The sequence below is a fragment of the Silurus aristotelis genome (assembly GCF_946808225.1).
Source record: "Silurus aristotelis genome assembly, chromosome: 6".
NCBI lineage: Eukaryota > Metazoa > Chordata > Actinopteri > Siluriformes > Siluridae > Silurus > Silurus aristotelis.
This window is the reverse complement of record NC_139579.1, coordinates 25,236,613-25,256,771: the sequence shown is the minus strand read 5'-3', so window position 1 is coordinate 25,256,771 and position 20,159 is coordinate 25,236,613. Positions and strand designations below refer to the sequence as shown.

The 20,159-nt window shown below is 39.1% G+C and overlaps 1 protein-coding gene across 1 annotated transcript in view; it reads left to right on the top strand.

Moving 5' to 3' along the window:
- Positions 1-20,159, top strand: part of eipr1 (EARP complex and GARP complex interacting protein 1) — a 41,072-nt gene that overhangs the window by 1,905 nt on the left and 19,008 nt on the right. Inside the window, exons 3-5 of the mRNA XM_083543978.1 lie at positions 5,413-5,545; positions 12,152-12,308; positions 17,446-17,545. Coding sequence (XP_083400104.1) covers positions 5,413-5,545; positions 12,152-12,308; positions 17,446-17,545 — 390 coding nt within the window. The remainder of the gene's footprint in view (positions 1-5,412; positions 5,546-12,151; positions 12,309-17,445; positions 17,546-20,159) is intronic.

Sequence of the window (20,159 nt, the reverse complement as noted above, 5' to 3'; positions counted from 1 at the left end):
AGTCACTGGAAATTTGACAGAATATTCTGAAAGGGTCACACACAAAGTTGCTGAACAAATGGAAACCTTTGAAAACTGAGGGTGCAGGTTTTTATAATAAATAATAAAGCATGTGGATATCATTTTGTGCCTATCATATTGCTGATTTCATCTTACCTCACTAATGGAGGACTCAAAACTGCAGATAAAAGTCTTTTACATGCTTAATAAAGTCTTGTACAGGTTTTATTAACAGTGTTTTTCTATGCAGGAATTAAAATGAATTAATTCCGCGATACCCTCATGTGTGTTGGACTGATGCATCGAAAGAATTTGAAAGCTTTTATAAATCGTGCCTTCACTTTGTTCTCCCTCTGATCTGATCCCCAAATCCCTCAGCTTGCGTCCAGCCATTCCATCATATCTAGCCTCGGGTTCAGAGAGCAGGACTCTCAATCTCATTTACCTGCTAGTGCCAATTACAGCTCTCCTGTGAATGCATTCATCTTTAAAGCTTTTTGGAAAAGCCAAAAAATGCCGACCTCAGGGGTTGTGTGTGTGTATGTGTGAGTGGGTGAACATATTTTTATATGTGAGTCCAAAAGAGGGAAAAGTGATAATCAGACTGACCCCTGCTTTCACCTGTTTATTGTATTTATATCAACCATTCATCGCATCAGTTTTTTAAAAAATATAATAAGATGTACAGATGTGTTAATGACATGGCCCATAAATCCTATTATTGCTTAAAAAGGTGGGAATATATAAATACATATACATCAAAAGAGTATAATACACAACCCATGCTGAAATACAGCACACAGTCAAAATGCTTGGTGAGCTTCCCTGACTTTCCTTCTATCCCGTATTTTTCTTAGTATTCTCATCTCTCATCAAAATCAAGTATCTTGAGCATCATCAGCACATCAAAAAGTAACAAGTTGTTTAATATTAAAGTTGTAATTGTTTTTCAACTGATTAGTTTCTCTCATGGTCCTTCATAATTGCTTTATATCTTTCTTAATTTGTTCCCCTTTATATAAGGAAATATCTCATAACTCCTAATATTGCTATCATATATATAATATAATGTAATCTATTGGATTACATAATGGATCTACTGAGTATTTGGCTCTGCATACAGGGGATATGTATAGTGCATTGCAATAATGGCCATCATTCATCAAATGTCAAGCAAAGACCTTAGTACATGAAAAGTCATGTACAAAGCCGTCTGATTCACTAACGAGCTGTGATGAAATCCAAATGACGAATCAGCTTTGGATCCTATGCACTAATCCCTACGTGGCATATGACCGTATATATACACACACCGGTCCGGCATAACATTATGACATTATAACTACAGGTTGACCGATATGGGTTTTTCTCCGGGCTGATGCCGATATTTAAAAATCACGCCAGCTGATGGATGATATGTTTGCCCGATTTTCTGTTTTTCCCCCTTCATCTCATAAAATCGAATAGTTAATGATTAAGATATGATATAGAAAATTGCTTAAATTAAACATTTATTGAACAAAACAAGCCTTGCCAATTAGTGCAGTTGTTAGCAGGTTTTTTTTTTCCCCGAGCCAACCCTATACTACAGCTGGTTAAAGACTCACTAACAATACAGTTTCAAAAACTTACTCTCTCCAAAAGCAGCATCATATTTAATAAATAGGATATATAACGCTAGATTAAAAAACTAATAATAAGAACTGAAAGCCTGGGACACACCAAGCTGACAATCGGCTATCGGGGAATGTCAAGTGGCTTTCGAATGTTGGTCGGCTTTAGTTTTTCTTTTCTGACACTGTTGGCTCGAGTGTGGACGGCATCAGCTATTTTTTGGCGGGGCTGGTTGGCAAGAAAGAGAACTAAGATTAGCTATTTAGCTTAGCGTATTAGCACAGGAGAAAAAAACTGGAAATGCATGTTGTCATTCTTGCTCTTGTTTTTGCAACTTAGCATTCATGATTGAAAAAAAAAAACTACATGAATCCGTTAGTAATGATCGCGGCAGGTGTAAACGCTGCTTGTTTATATATTTGCAGTTTTAGCTCTTCTGGTTTCCCTGTTTTTATGCGGAATACAGATCACTACCCCCTGCTTGTATGGGAAAGTCTTATTTTTTCAAGCAATCGCAAAAGGTTCAGGAACGGTTAATTTGCGGCACATTTGTCCGATGCCAATTAATTAAAAAATGCCAAAACTTGGCCCGAATAATCAGCTGGCCGTTCAATCGGTCAACCTCTAATTATAACATGATGATCTGTGAGGGAATAACACTGATTATCTTTTCATCATGGTGCCTGTTAGTGGGTGGGATATATCAGGCAGCAAGTGAACATTTTGTCCTCAAAGTCGATGTGTTAGAAGCAGGAAAAATGGGAAAGCATAAGGATTTGAGCGAGTTTGACGAGGGCCAAATTGTGATGTCTAGACGACTAAGTCAGAGCATCTTTAAAACTGCAGCTCTTGTGGGATGTTCCTGGTCTGCAGTGGTCAGTATCCATCAAAAGTGGTCCAAGGAAGGAACAGTAAACCGACGACAGGGTCATGTCTAATTGATGCACGTTTGGAGCGAAGGCTGAACCGTGTGTTCCGATCCAACAGACGAACTCCTGTAACTCAAATTGCTGAAGAAGTTAATGCTGTTAATGCTCGATGGGTCCGGACAGTTTGGGAAGCAAAAGGGAGACCAACACAATATTAGGCAGGTGGTCATAATGTTATGCCTCGGTGTACATCTAATATAAACGCAAAATGTTTATGTAGGGATCAGGCAGTGAAGGGAAAAACATATAGCAAAGCAGACAATCCAAACCCAAATCCATCCCAGCATCATAATGCCCCTGAGCACAAAGCCAACTTTATGATCATATGGCTTACTAGGGTGTGAGTGGAATATCTTGACCTTTGATCTCAACCCTATTGGACACCTTTGGCATGAATTAGAGAACTGACTGCACTCCAAGCTTATTCACCCTGCATCATACTATACATGCCTTATTTCTGAAGCTGAACAACTCCACACCTGGGTAACGATACAAATTCGACAGTGGCCAGCTTCCCACCAAATCTGCGTGCTGCTGCATAAGGCTGAATTCTGGCTTTTTTTACTTCTCTGACTGGTTGCTGGATTCTGCCTGTCACTCTGTATTATTTTGTGCCTGAAATCTAAGTACTTTGAGAGGGTTTTTTGCATAACTGAGTCATCTGTTGATGGTACTCCACACCACCTTGATAACTGTGTGAAGTCTTGGGCCAAGACATTGTACTTTGTAGCTGAACCTCCTCAGGTTGCTCTTCTGTAATTTGGGTTAATTATAAGCCAATTTTCATTGTTCAGTTTTATCGCACAGGCTTCAGTGCTATTAGTGGCCTTAACGCTGCCTCAGCACACTATTTCCACTGTCCGCCTCCTGTGATGTCCACTCGCATCTGTGTGAGCTTCACATATCATTAGTCTATTATAGTTAATCTCCTCTGCTTGCCAGTTTCTTCAGCCTGCCACTCTGCACGGAGCCGTGTTTCCGTCGTGTGCTTTTCTAAAGAGCCCTTACTGAGAGAAGCTGAAGCGGACGCCTGTTTTACACCTGAGCCCATTTTGCCTCCTCCTCGGATAATTAATATGGTAGAGAAGGAGGCCCAAGTGGCCAAGAGCGATGACTCACTTTGCATCTCTGGGATAAAACTATATAAATCATGTGCGAACCTTCTACCTGAGCTCCCTGTTCATCACCAGCCCCTATTATGAGACCTCCTTTTGCCTCCAATTATCCTGTCCAGTCATTGGAATTTATTTGTATTGCTCGCCTCCATAAAATTATAACTTTGCCTAATAATTTTCCCTGATGCCATCCAACGCAAGGTTAATGGTTTCTTTTCCGACTTTCAGCCGTCTGATCAGCAGAAACGAACTCTAAATCTCTGTCTCATACACACTACATAAACTGTAGACATCTAGTACACACTCAGTACACACTCTGTAGACACTGTGGACCCGCACAGTACACAAAAAGTATTCACTCTGTATTATACACATATTACACACAAAATGCACACACTGCACAAACACAGTATCCACATAGTACACACAAAGTGTACACTCTGTACACACACACACACCTTATACACATTGCACAAACAATGCGTACACTGTAGACACAGTACACACATGGTACACACAAAGTACACACAGTGTAGACACAATATTCACACAAAATGCAGACTATAGACACAAACTGCACACATATAGTATATATACACATCGTGCACACAATGCACAAACACGGTATACACAAAGTGTACAAAATGCACACACCCTGTATACATATAGTACATACACAATGCACATACTGTAGACACACAGTGCACAAACAGTATATACACAATTCACACACACACATAGTATACACATAATACACACACTGTAGACATACAGTAGACACAGTAAACACACACATCGTATACACATAGTACACACAAAATGCACACACAGTACAGACAATACATTCACTGTACACATATAGTGCACACACAGTAAACACACTGTAGATGTAGTACACATGTAATGCACACACACTTTTTTAAAATTTTTTTTTATGAATTTTTTTTTTCCGGTCTTTAATTTTTTGCAGAAATAATTTGTTAATCTCTCTCTCTCTCTCTCTATCTCTCTCTCTCTTTCTTTCTCTCTTTCTCTTTGTCTTTTCTTTCATTTACATTTTTTTTGGCAGCAAACCTATTGTGTGCATGTTATAAATTGTGCTGCCTTCAAGTATCATGATACGATCCGAGACACTGTAAGATTTTTTATTTTTTTTTCTCCTCTGTGTTTCCCCCCATTTTTATAAGTTTATCATACTCATTACAGCATGGTGTATTAATAAGTGTATGACTTTTTTTATTTTATTTCTAGTTACCCTTTATAAACCAGCCATAATAAAATCATTCCATGGTTTGATATGTGGCCCAGATCTAACAGAATTCATATGAATGAGTGTGTTTTAGATGATCCTACAGAGCAACGATTGCATGTATGACTGTGACGAATGGTTTTGCTAAGCAGGGCAGAGGGGGAAAAAAAAAAGTGCAAATGTCTGATGGTTTTCATAACATTTCCAAAACCTAACAAGTTCAAAAGAAGCGTTTAACAGCAGCAAAGTTAAAATGAAAAGGCTGAAAAGGCTGAAGAGATAAATATCGGGCTGTGTGTGAGGATAAAAATCTAAAATATCTTCTGTGCTTAAGCTCTGAATTTCTGTGATATTAAAGCAAATGTTTCGGAGTAAAGTCTCTCTCTCTCTCTCTCTCTCTCTCTCTCTCTCTCTCTCTCTCTCTCTCTCTCTCACACTCACACATTCTTTATATATTTACATGAGCTTTGTTCTCATTTCTATTTGCCTTTCTTCTTCCTGGCAGATCCACATCATTGACTTTGATGATGAGAACAATATCATTAATAAGAATGTGCTCCTGCATCAGGCTGGTGAGATATGGCACATCGGCGCCAGCCCCGCTGACAAAGGAGTGCTGACCACGTGTTATAACAAGAGTGAGTCGATATCTCTGTCCTTCTGTTTTTCTGTCACTACATCTGTCTTGACTGTGGGTTTCTGTTTAACTAATATATCTCTTTAGGCTTCTGTTTGGAAAATTGAATGTTGCATGATTTCCTTTTTTACGCCACTCCTTAAAAAAACTTCCATGCCAAGTGCAAGCAGAGGGCTCGAAGAACTCAATTTAGCCTGTTATAACCAAGTTTACAATACACAAATCAATGGAAACACACAAACCATGATGCACTGTTAGTCTCCCTAAAAGACTTTTTCACAGCTGGGTAATGATGCAAATCCTAGAACAAGGACACATCATCCGATTCACCCATCTCTCACTGTCTTGGTTCTGTGGGTTTTGTTAGAACTAGTATTGCATCAGGTATCCATAGTACTTACTAGTACAAGTCTTAGTCTTAAATGCTGAATTGTTTTATATAAATTCCATTTTATATATGTAATGTATATATTTTTAAATACAAATGCATTATTAAAAATCTAAATGAATAAATATAAAAGAGCCGAAATTAAAACCTTCAATGCAACACACAATGATGGAAAGCAACCGGAACCGTAATATCATTCTTAAAGGAGCCATGTACCATATTTAACAAATAAAACGACCATTAAAAAATAAATAACATGTAACTACACATAGAAACATGACATCTCAAAAGTAATTTATATTAAAAGAATAATTTCCAGAGGGTAAAATAATTAAATAAATAAAAATAACTAATAACAAAGAGAGTGAAATTGATATATTTATAACATCTGTTACAATTAGTATATTAAAAACTTAAAGTATTAATTCAAGGAACATTTAGAATAGATATACATTTGCGATTAATCACAAGTTAACAATTAATCAAGATTAAATATTATAATAGTTTGACAGCCCTAATATATCCGTATTGCAATAGTTAATTAGAAAATACTGTTTTCTAATTAGTGTTATATTTATTCTAATTTATTTAATTTAACAGGCAGACTGTTACACTGTAACATATATATTAGGGGTGTAACGAAACACATAATTCACTGTCCGGTACATACCTCAGATTTTAAGTCAAGGAAGAAATTGGAAGAAATGCAAAACATAAAATTGCTTGTCGTTTTTACACAGTTTATTAACATTTGTGATCAACATTTGAACAGATTTTCAAAACAATTTTAAAATAAAATGCCTGCTTGGTTAAATAATATATAAATACATTTTTTTATAATATTTTATCAAAATAAAATAATTTAATGCATAACACTTTTTTACTATATTGATTAAATTGAGTTATTAATCAAATTGGCTCAAAATAAATTAATGAAATAAAATAAAATAAAATGGAAAATTTAAATTAAATATTTTACGTTTGTAAGACCTCATTTGGATATTCATTTGGTGTATGAAAGTGTGTGTGTGTGTGTGTGTGTGTGTGTGTGTGTTTTACATTCATTATTACATTTTCTAAAAATATAAACTACTTAACTGTTCTACTCATACTTTAACAAATGTCTTCATTTCTTCCATCCTTCAGTCATTCACTCCTTCGATGTGTGGAATTGTCAGGATTTCCTCTTTTTAAGAGAAATTCTTCCTGGTTAGCAGCTAATGCTAGTGCTCTGGATTTTTTAGCGCTTTCATGCTAAACAAATCGTATTTCCGGTAGAGTGAATAGCCACAGTGATACTGTGCTAACTATAGTTTCCTTTTTATACTCCTAGCATTGTTGTGTATGTTTTAAAGTTTATTAAAACAATCGCTCAAAGTGCTTAGAGAGACTAAATAAACTTGCAGTCCGCCACTTAATACATTCCTAAGGGATTTTAACTGTTACTGTTGACACCAAGCAGTGGGTAAACCCATATAACATATTAATGATTTAAGTATGAAATCATTTATTTCACATTCTGTTGATTATGGTTGTGTTCTGTGTCAAGCTGCACTGATTTTGTTTTTCTTTTTTTCAGTGTAGTGAATAGTGATGTGCTAGCTCACATAATGCAGTAATTAATTAGCCATTTAGCTAATTAAATCGTTTAATGCATCTGGGGTGTAATTTTTTTACTTGTAAGATGCTATGATTAGCATAGAATAAAGAAGTTATAGAACATTTCATATGGTTAGTCGAATAAAGATCCTCAGAAATACTGGGAATGTATGTATTAGATGTTACCATCTAATATGCTATAAATTGTATTAAATAGAGACTGCATGAACTTGTTGGGAGTTTGTAGATGAACATCTCTACAAAAGTTGGAACATGTTTTAGAGTCTTAAAAACATCAGTAACTTCAAATTGTGGTGATTAGAATTGATATGATAGAGCTCCAAGGTAACTGGTTAAATCCTGAGCTGGGTTTCAATGGGGTTTCCTCAGGGTTCTCTGGTTTCCTCCCACCTCCCAAAAAACATGAAGAACATTTTTCTCTCAATGTGAATGGCATTCAATTTGGGCTATATTCCCACCTTACTCCTAGTGTTCCCTCGGAAAGCACTGAATTCACTGTGATGCACTTGGAGATAAATTATTGAAAGTGTTTTATTGAGAACTGACTGATGGTGTGATTGATTATGGCTCCGTATCTGCAGTGGATTGGCCTAATAACATTTTTGCCTAAGCTGTTCAGTATTGCAGGCACTGACTAGAGTTTTTTGTATTTTAAAGGATACTGGTATGTTTTGGTTGTTCACAGATTAGGGCCTTGTCATATTTTTACTGAGAAATGTTTTAGTTTATCTCTAAATATCATACATCACAGCGCACACAGAGCAGCAGTGTAGCAGCACTGTCATGAAAGTTGGACTCTCAGACTCCTGGGCTTGTGTTCTAACAGACGCAGTGGTAATGGAACATGTCATATTTTGGCACTCCCGACTCTCCTCTCTCGCCATGAAGCAATTAAACGAATTAAATGAACACACGACCGATTGGAAAGGGAAAATGTAATTAAATCCAGAGTTTATACGAGTGGCGCTTATGGCCTTGACTGTTTTTTGACAGTCTGAAGAAAAGAGAGCGACGACTTTCTGAGGGAGGGAACGAAAAAAATTAACGAATGTGATTTTAAAAAGAATTATTATTTATTTTCCCTTTTGATCATGGAAAATAAATGCAGATGCATAAGAAGTCACAACCGAATTCAAAAGAAGCAACCTAATTAGCATGGGGCTCGGGCTGACAGAGCGAAAGGCTGCTGAATTCATGCTCTCACTGTACCCTGCACTGTGCTACATTACATTAACCGCATGTACTGTTAAATCTGTAGCACTGATGATGTCATAGTTGCAGCATTGGGAATAATGCAATAAATTGCATTGAACACAAATGTAAATTCACTTTAGTTAGTGCTGATGTAAAAAAGGTGTGAGTATTGATATGCTATGAGGAAACTACTACGGTTACAGTGTGCAAGGTGTATAAGCATTACCATGGTTACAACTTATAAGATGTATGATAATTTTCATGGTTAAAGCGTGTAAGATGTATGAGCATTACTATGGTTACAGCATATAAGATGTATGATCATTGCCATAGTTACAGTGTGTAAGGTATATAAGCATTGCCATGGTTACAGTGTGTAAGATGAATAAGCATTGCCATGGTTACAGTGTTTAAGGTGTATCAGCATTGCCATGGATACAGTGTGTAAGGTATATAAGCATTGCCATGGTTACAGTGTGTAAGTTGAATAAGCATTGCCATGGTTACAGTGTGTAAGGTGTATATAAGCATTGCCACGGTTACAGTGTGTAAGGTGTATAAGCATTGCCATGGCTACAGTGTGTAAGGTGTATAAGCATTGCCATGGTTACAGTGTGTAAGGTGTATAAGCATTGCCATGGTTACAGTGTGTAAGGTGTATAAGCATTGCCATGGCTACAGTGTGTAAGGCGTATAAGCATTGCCATGGGTACAGTGTGTAAGATGTATAAGCATGCCATGACTACAGTGTGTAAGATGTATAAGCATTGCCTGGATACAGTGTGTAAGATGTATAAGCATTGCCATGGATACAGTGTGTAAGGCGTATAAGCATTGCCATGGGTACAGTGTGTAAGTTGAATAAGCATTGCCATGGCTACAGTGTGTAAGGTGTATAAGCATTGCCATGGCTACAGTGTGTAAGGTGTATAAGCATGCCATGGGTACAGTGTGTAAGGTGTATAAGCATTGCTAAGGTTACAGCATATAAGGCGTGTGTGCATTGCCATGGTTACAGTATGTGAAGTGTAATGCTCTCACTTTTTAGTTGATAAAGCTGGTGAATACAGAGTTAGGAATCTCTCCAGATCCTCCAGGATCCTGAAACTCTTTTGTAGATTCCTCTTCAGCTCACCCACACGATTTCATTACGCTTTAGATCACCGAAGCCCTGAAGTGTTCTTGTGGATGTAGATGTATGTTTTGGATCATTATCCTGTTGAGGAAAAAAAACACAAACCCTATTGGAACATCCTGGCAGAGGATGCCAGACTTTCATATCTCCTGGTATTAAAGGGATTTCATAATGCTGTGCACCCTGCCATTGTTCCCACAGCATCATTACAGATCCCGTACCATACTTTACAGTGGGAATTATTTCAAGCACCTTCAATATTTGTTGGCAGTATTCTCGACTTTTCTGACAATTGAACTCTGTTCCAGTCTGGTAACATAGAGCAAATTATAGACACTGGGGAAAAACTCTACGTTTCAAATAATCAGTTGGCATGAAGGTGCTTCTGCCCGCCGGAAATCTTTTCTAACATTTCTTTTTATTACGTGAAAGCACAAAATACACACACGCACGTTTCTTCCAAGCAGGTTTATTACATCTCCCATTGTTTTCATTTCTTAACTATTGCCATACCAGTGAATATGATTTTCAGGCACATAAGTATTTATAACCTCTGCATCTTTTCCTTGTTTTCCTTGTTTTCCTTGTTAACACAAATACAACTGCATCAACTGCAACTTTTTTGTCCCACCTCAGCTCATCTCACAACATTTACGCTATGCTTCCTCTCAAGGTTTCTTTATTATGCCATCTCGGGGAGTTTTTCTTTGCCACAGTCGCCACCGGCTCGCTTATCATGGACAAACTTACAGTTGTTTATTTTTATCACCACATTGTCTGTGTAAAGCTACTTTGAAACAATGTTTTTTGTTAAAAGCGCTATACAAATAAAAATGAATTGAATTAAATTATTTAAGTGACTTTTTGGCTACTTTGTAGTTTTACTGAGAATCCAAGATATAAGCAACTTTTACTCTTAACTACACTTACATTCATGGCATTTATTAAACTTCCTTATCCAGAGCAATGTACAAGAGTGCTTTGAGTCCCTATCAATAAATAAATGTTTGATTTGGCACGTTTTTACGCTGGATGCCCTTCCTAACACAACCCTCCCCATTTATCCGGGCTTGGGACCGGCACTGAAAGTTCCTGGGGTTGGTTCCCTGACTGGGGATCGAACCCGGGCCGCAGTGGTGAGAGCGCCGCATCCTAACCACTAGACTACCAGGGAACCAACCCCAGCCACTCTCAGTGTCGGTCCCAAGCCTGGATAAATGGGGAGGGTTGTGTTAGGAATGCGGAGGATTCGCTGTGGCGACCCCTCATGGGAGAAGCCGAAAGAAAGTTTATTATTTAGCTATTTAATGCCATAAAGCGTTTTATAGAAATGCTGAACTCTGAAATCACTTTGCTGGATTCAAAGATTTCAACACCGTCCTGATTCTGATTGTCGTCACACCTACTTCCTGTGTGTGTATGTGTGTGTGTGTCGAACCTGTTATTATAATGTAAAGCCTCACATCACCATATAGTTCATCATACTGCGATAATTAGCCGACTTGCTTTTGCGCCCTACCCCCCCCTCCGTGAGCGCCTTGGAGTTAATTGCACAGATAATTGCGGACCCAGGCTGTAGGCTTTGATTGATTGTTTTTCATTTAGCTATTCCTTTTTTTTTTTCCACTCGGGGAATGAAATCGAGAACAGCAGACTTGGGTTTTTTTTTTTCTGCTTAGCATGTATGGCTAGCATTAGGGGAAGAAATTGTGCTTATTAGTCAAATTTGAGTTCAAATCCGTTTCCTGTTTGAAGGGATGCGCGTGAAGCGGGAAGAGATAGCGGGCGCGTGTGGCGAGGCATGCCTCTAGAGGCAGCATGAGACAGGACAGACCCTCATCCATCATTATCCTGTGCTGAAACAAGACCACACACACACTTTTTAGTGTGTGGAAACATGCATGCATTCTTTTTTTCTTTCTGTCATTCTTTTCTTTCATTCTTTCCTTTCTTTCCTTTCTTTCTTTTTCTTTCTTTCTTTCTTTCTTTCTTTCTTTCTTTCTTTCTTTCTTTCTTTCTTTCTTTCTTTCTTTCTTTCTTTCTTTCTTTCTTTCTTTCCTTCTTTCCTTCTTTCTTACTTTCTGTTGTGGTGTGTTTTTGGCTTACTCAATAAGAATGTGTATGTGTATAAAATGTTCGGTGGAGGGAAGGATTCTATATGTGTTAGCTTTCCTAAATGAGATTCTGACGTTTTTTTGTGTTGTGTGTGTGTGTGTGTGTGTGTGTGTGTGTGTGTGTGTGTGTGTTTGTGTGTGTGTGCACGTGTGTAGTCTCAGACAGCCGCGTGTTAACGTGCGCAGCGGTGTGGAGGATGCCCCCGGAATGGGAATCAGGCAGCCACGATTCCCCCGACGATTCAGCTCACAGCCCACAGGCCCTGCAGCTCCTCTGTCACCTTGACAACACGGCCCACGGCAACGTGGCCTGGTAAAAAACACGCTATCGATTTCAACCCTACAGCAGTTCTCTCTCTTCGTTTCTCTCCTCACACTCGTACGTGCTGCTCACGCCTCTATTGCGAGTAATCTGTTCACAATCTCTCTCTCTCTCTCTCTCTCTCTCTCTCTCTCTCTCTCTCTCTCTCTCTCTCGCTTCACTCCAGCTATCACATTTTGTATGTATTTTTTTCCTTATTCCCTGCTTTCACTCACATGCATTCGTTCTTCACTACTCCCACCTTACCATGCGTCCTTATCTGTCACTTGTTTTTTCCCTGTTTTATATATATAGACAAAAAGAAAAAGATGTAAAATGGGCTTTTGCCTGACCTACATATTTCCATTGCTTATGTGTGGATGCCTTTTGTTTTAGCACTCCACACTATATCATATGACATCATTTATAAAAGAATAAAAAAAGGCCTGGATTGTTTACTTTATACGTATGTATATATGTATTTATGAAAATTTAAATTTTATTATTTATTATTTTTTACACATATTTAAAGCATTGCTGAATGACAGTCTCCAGTTTTTAAACTCCAAAGTTTTCAAATTGATAGAGTTTGCACAGTCATAGAATTGTCATAATTCTCCCTATATAATAAAAGCGTCAAAGCACTTACGTTTTGGCGATCAAAACAATGCTCAAAGATGACAAGGTAGAAAACTATACCTCACCATGTCTCTACGTCAAACTCAAAACAGACGTCTCAACGCTTTGGAGGCAAGCATAATTATTTTGATTCTGATGTGTGCAGCTACAGGAACTTAGTGGAGTGCAGTGGTGGGGTTGTGTGGGAGAAGCTGGGCAGGTTGAACACAAGTCGGGAAGCTGCATTCTGGATCATTTGCAGAAGACAAGTTGCATTCAGAGGTAGGCCTGCCAGCAGTGTGGGACAGTAGTTCAGTCTCGAAATGACAAGGACCTGAACAAGCACCTGAGCAGCCCGTTTGGATATAAAGGACAGAAAAAGGACAGTTGATTGTCCATGGTTACCCCGAGGTTATGAGTGGTGGCTGAAGGGGAGATCAGACAGTTGTAAAAAGATATCGTGAAATCCTGACCTGTAGAACAATCACCTGGAAATCACCATACAGTGTTCACAAAGGGTTTATGTTAAGGTGTTTGTTACAATACAGTGTCATTTATAACGTTATGACCACTGGCAGATAAAGTGAATAACACTGATTATCTCTTCATCATGGCACCTGTTAGTGGGTGGGATATTTTAGGCAGCAAGTGAACATTTTGTCCTTAAATTTAATGTGTTAAGAGCAAGAAAAATGACACGGGCCAAATTGTGATGGATAGATGACTGAGTCGGAGCATCTCCAATAATGCAGCTTTTGTGGGGTGTATCCCGGTCTGCAGTGGTCAGTATCTATCACAAGCGGTCCAAGGAAGGGTGTGTGGTCCCATCCAACATACGAGCTACTGTAGCTCAAATTGCTGAAGAAGTTAGTGCTTTTTTGAAAACGTTTTAAAATGAACAGTAAATTGCAGTTTGTATAGGGCTGTGTAGCCACAGACTAGTCATGGTGCCCATTAAGATTGTGGACCTTTAAAGAAGTAGATGCCGACTCTGCAAACATCCCGAACCATTTAGAGACGTACCAGCGCCAATTGGTTCCCACTTCATGTAGAGTTTGGACATTGGACCTCTTTGAGTGTTTAAAGGCTCTGGCATGGAGAAGCTGGTGTTGGATCTATGACGATCGCAAATGTTGAGCTATTTTATGAGTTGCTCAGTAGCTTCTGGTTCCATAACCTCAAATTACTGTAAAAGACTGTAGATAGGACATTACTCATAATCTTACATTCCAGTGCTCATGTTAGTTCTCGCTCTCTGGTGTTCTGTATTGTTTTAAAAACTATAATCACACTCTTTATATCACCCAAGTGAGGATGGGTTTCCTTTTTGAGTCTGGTTCCTCTAAAAGTTTCTTCCTCATAACATCTAAGAGAATTTTTCCTTGCCATAGTCGCCATGGCTGCTCATCAGGGACATATACACATTGTTCACCTTAACTGTTAAATTCTGTAAAGCTGCTTTGAGACAATGTCTGTTGTAAAAAGCGCTATAGAAATAAACTTGACTTGACATTAGGTCATAATGTTATGCATGATAACAGAAGCTAGTTTAGAAACCAGAAGACTGTTAACTAATAATTACTATTTACAATAATAATAATAATAATAATAAGAAGAAGAAGATTTCTGGTGTGTTGCACCAGGCCAGGTGACACATGGCAAGCTGTATGTTTGTTTATTCAGTTCCTCTGACAGGATAAGAGGGTTTCTAGAGCGTAGTTGTCGTCTTTCCAGGTTTGAGAGTAAAATCGTATTGAAAAGCTCCTCTTACATGACACACGTGCTTCTCCCTGATGATCTCTTAAAAAATCAAAGTGCAATGTAGAGAGAATAACTGACTGTTAGTGAGTGCTGCTATTATCAGTTATTGAAAGCGTGTTCTTCAAAAGGTGTGTGCGTGTGCGTGTGTGTGTGTGTGTGTGTGTGCGCGTGTGCGTGTGCGCATGTCTGTATAAGGAGGTTGAATGGCCTCCTCTTGGCAGAGTGCAGGGGCACAGTGTTGGAGCCCTGGGGTGGAGATTGATGGTACTGGTGTCTGTCCTTGTAAACATCTCAAGGGCAGGAGGTGTGTGCATGTGTGCGCGTGTGTGTGTGTGTGTGTGTGTGCGTGTGTGTGTGTGTGTGTGTGTGTGTGTGTGTGTTAGAGGCAGTGTTCATGTGCCTGAGCTTGTTTATACGTATGCAGTTATAAAGGATGTGTGTGTGTGTGTGTATGTGAGTGTGTGAGTGTGTGTGTGTGTCTCTGTATTGGAGCGGTTCACACTGTGACTGTCTGTTTTGATATTGGATTTTTTTTTAAAGATGGCTGCCTCTGCACACTTTGACAGCATGAATGTCCTCATTCTCTGTTGTAAGGCCAGCTGCATTTTGACCTGTCTCACTCACTCTTTGTTCTTCTACAGACTCACAGCGACTTAAATTCTGCCAGATAAATCAAGCTTTAAAGGAAACCCGGCCAGAACGAACTGTTCGCTTCAGTCCGAACCAGAAAGCATTTTCAATAGAGTCTTGTTTGGAATCTTGTGCGCACCTAGTAATCAATGGCCATCGAGTTCCTCATGGCCAATCAGGACCTTGCAGGGGGCCAGGAGGAATTTTCAGACCCGGATTGTGACTGCGGTGTGAGATGGCGCAAACACGAGTGTGATTTGCACTCCGAGCGGGCCGCTTCCAGATCAATGGGAGCCCAAGAAAGAGCGAATAGTAACTGCAATATGTAGGTCAGTCAATACTGGCAATAATGATAGAATAATCTCTGTGGGGGATGGCAGCCAGTCGATCTTTAAGCACATCTTATATTGTGTGTGTTTTCTGTTCATGGTCTGCATTCTCCCTGAAGAGCACAGGGTCCTTGAACAGCCTTAAATGATTTTTTTTTCCCATGTAGGCGTTTAATGCCATAGTCATTGTTGTGCACATAAAGAGGAGTTAATACCGAAATGTTTGCATTTAGGTCGATATTCTACGAGCTTATATGCTGCTTGGAGAAACTTTTCCACATCCTATTCATGCCAATCAGCTTTAATATACTTTCTCTGTTCTGGAATCTTTTCCTGCTTCTGCTTTGTATGTAAGTAACATATAATCTGAACTTTTTGTATCTATGTATTTATTAATTATTAATATTATTTATAATTTGTAATTATTATTATTGTAATTTTCTAGTCTTATTTTTTTTTTTTGTCCTTCCTAGTTTAAACACACATGCCCTGTTGTAGGACTCATTTAGACACGATTGGTCAGGTAAAAAAACAAAAATCTGATCTCAGATGAGGGTAATTTTAATAATCCAAATTGACTGCCTATAAAAAACAATCAGAATACACCAAAGCTTTCCTACTTAAATATAGATGTTATTACAGTTCTTAGACTTTAATAAAAAGTCGACCTTATTAGAACCGGGGGAAAGGTCAAATATTAAAAAAAAATAAATGCTCTTATGAATGTCAGAGAGATTCATTTTCAGTTTCATATTTTGTGTGTATTTTCTCATCATTTTTTTTTACATGTTTGTGAGACAGCAACGAGACAAAACAATGGAATGGCATAAGCATATTAAGAATTTCCTCTAAAACACCATTTCAATCCAAAAGCTCATCCTGGACCACAGAACCAGACCACAGCCCAAAGCTCAATTTACCTTATTCTTTTTCAGGTTGCCAAAATGTAAGGACCATACTTCAATGCTGACTGGAAGATAGATCTGGTCATAACTTGCTACGCTTAATAGCTCATCTACATACAAAGTGGATTAGACAGGAATAGCAAAGTGGGTTAAAACTAAGATTTGAATATATTGAGGGCTTTTAAGGAAGCCATGAGGACTGTATTTACATATTCAAGGAGGAGGCAAAGAATCTGTTATTCAAGGTCAAATGTATAACGTTTTTCTTTTTTCCTTTTTTAAGTCAATTTGCATGTGTCTCTGGTTTAATAAGACAGAAATATAAGGGACTTTTACTTCTTTTAGAATTAAAAGTAATGAACAGAAATCTCAAAGTGAAATAAAAAGAACATAAGGAACAAACAAATAAAAAAAAAAACTGGTGAATGTTCCATGTCTGTCTTTGACCGAGGGACAACTACGGTGTGCCAAATCAACAACACTACAACACTGCCTGTACCTTGTGAGAGCTGTAAAACAGTCCTCGCATCACTGTGTCATTTATATCCTCAATAAAAGGGCTGTTTTCAGCCCCCTTGATATCCTAACTCGCAAGACACGCATGCAAATTAAAGTTGGACAGAATCCCAAGAAGGATTTTATTTATTTATTTATTTATTTCACCCCTTATGGCATCCTTCCTGTTTTCATGTCTGGTGCTGTGGTCCTGATGTGATACGGATGATTGTTATTCGGCTATAAATCCTGTCTTGATTATGACATTATACTGTCAAACCCAGCTGCAGAGATTTTATGTGTACAGAGCAAGAAAGTTGGGTGTGTTAAAGGATGAGGAGTGTGGAAATGGATGGTCTTAAAGGTACAGGTGTGTTGATCGGAGTCCTGCCGTCTTCTCTTTCTCGCCAGCGTGTTGTGGGAGCCGATGGGGGACGGCAAGCGCTTGATCTCTCTGGCTGAAAGCCACATCGTGCTGTGGGACCTTCAGGAGAGCTCTACCAAGGCCACGGTAAGATAGCAGGTCTCTCGTTATTTGATAACCTGCTCTTTCCAACACTGCACTTTCAGCCTGAGATCGGAGCCTGTTAAACAAAAACGCACCACCACAAAAGTATTGAAAATAAAAGGAATATGCTATTTAATCTAAATTCTGTACACCGTAGCGTAGATGGGATTACTACAGATGAGATATCTAGTGTTTCAGTCTAATGAGAAATTCTAAATCTTTAGATTTGTTTTATCGATTTTGTTTATGAAGTGAAGTCTGATGGCAGTTGTTGCGTTTTCAGTAACCAAAACTGTTTTCCACTCAAAGGTGTTGAAATACGAACTTTTTTACAGCGCGGTGAAATACCCCAGTGATGTTAGGAAGCTGGGCTCAGATCGTAGGGTTGGTTATGATACAGGTGCACAGAGGGTAAAGGGCCTTACTCAAGGGCCCATAAGTAACAGCTTGGCGATGCCAGGGCTTGACCCCCACCCCAGACCTTCTGATCAGTAACCCAGAGCTTTAACCACTTTATTTGGTACAGTTGAAAGCAGTTTTGGGTTTTTAAGCCATTCCACATGCAGTCAGACCCATGCAACTACTCTGCAAATGCATAAACAAATGTTTTTCTCTCAAAAAGAAAATATTTTTTTCATACTCTACCTTTACCTATTTCATTCAGCTCAATCTGCCAAACAGGGAAGATGTTAAAAAGCAGCTTTTATAGAATTATACACCGATCAGGCATAACATTATGACATTCTAACATTATGACACTAATTATTTCTTCATCATGGCATCTGTTAGTTGGTGGCAGCAACGTACCATTCTGTCCTCAAAGTTGATGTGTTAGAAACAGGACAAATGGGAAAGCGTAAGGATTTGAGTCGACTGGGTCAGAGCATCTCCAATACTGCAGCTCTTGTGGAATGTTCCTGGTCTGGTAGCTTGCTAGTTGTGTGTAAAATATATAAAACAACAAGTTGTTGATGTCAGAGTTTGTATGCGTACTGATAAACACATGCCGGGGTATGCTTCTGACGTTTTTAATAGTCATGGTCAAAGGTTTTGGCGAACAACTACTAAGGATTATTCCTCATTGCAAAACTTGAACTAAATATGAAAACTGTTTGAACCCAAAGCCTTCAAACTTAAGGACATACAGTAGTAAAAGCCCCAGTCATAGTATAGGTTGATTTCAGGTTGATCTTCTCCTCCCACAACCCACTGCCAGTGCAATTAAGGTATCCGCACAGTTTTGAAATCTGAGATGAAATGTGAGTTTAGGTTGGTTAACTTAATGTCCCATTAGCAAGGAGCCGCCGTGTTGAAGGTATACATTAATAATGCGGCACACTCATTACTATTTAATGCCTCGCGGGCTGAAATTTGCAGGTTGGACGTGTCTTTGGCCTTTTAGGACGTAACCCTGACTTGACATCCGAGAGCCCGTGTGCACAAGTAGAGAACTGCGAAGACATCATCTTGAGCACCCAGCATGCACGCACCCATACAAACACACTCGACCTCGACGGAGGTGACTCGAGAGGTCCATGGTCACTGTCACCGAGAGCCTCTCTAAGCAGCCACGCTAATGTCAGCTTTGTATGCAGAGCGAAAGGAGGGGTTATGAAGGGACGAGTCATGCTGAGGGAGCAGGGTCCATTAAAAGAGACGTGAAAAAGGTTGAGAGTGAAGAGCGAGAAAAGGAGGAGACAGAGAGGCAGGGCACTCAGTCAGGTTCTGGCAGCGCTGATGAGAATGCTAATCTTGCTCATGCAAACCTCCCTTATACATACACGAAAACATGCCAGCTCGCTTCATCTCATCTATCCCTACACCCATTTTTTTTTTCCTTTCCAGCCAGAACGCCTTACGTTGATGTGTTCATCATGGCTGCGTCCTTGCCGCCGCTCAGACTGTAAAGCCTTTTTTTTTTTTTTTTTTTATCCCAAATCTCTGTGAATTCAGCTCGAGATTTTCGACAGGCTCACAACTTCACGGCTTACCAGACACCCGCGCTTAAGCCAAGCCAGCTTAGCAAAACAGCACAGTGTGAGAAATAGCGGCAAGCTTACAGTAAATGTTTAATGGCATCCAGGCTAATGGAGGTTGGCGAGGAAGGCGGTATTTGTGATGGGCACTGCAGCACGAGATGCTGTGTGTTCCCTTTGTTCACTTAGTAATTATGAAATGATAATCCGTGTTTCTTGAGCAATGTTTATTTCCTGGAAAATAGAAAAGCTCAAGGTGCTTCCTGTGAATGAATATATATATATATATGTTGTCTGAAAGAATGCTAGATGATCAAGCAATGAGTCTGTACCTGGTGTGAGCATGAGACCAAGATCGATCCACTCCAGCATGCCTTTGTGCCCTGGCTTTCCTCCAAGAAGCCTTCAAAAAAAGAAAAAATGAAAATCTGGAAAGGCTGGGTAAGATCTGGCTCGTCTATCCGCTCATACAGCATCGAGCACTGAACAAAGCAGCACAGGACAACTCCCACCGACTCTCAGTACACTGGCCTTTGTTTATCATTATTTGATATGGTTACACTGTTTTGCTGCGCTTCATTCTATCGCAAGGCTGTCATTTTCATAAGTGATGATCTCCTCATCTTCCTCTGCTTTTCTTC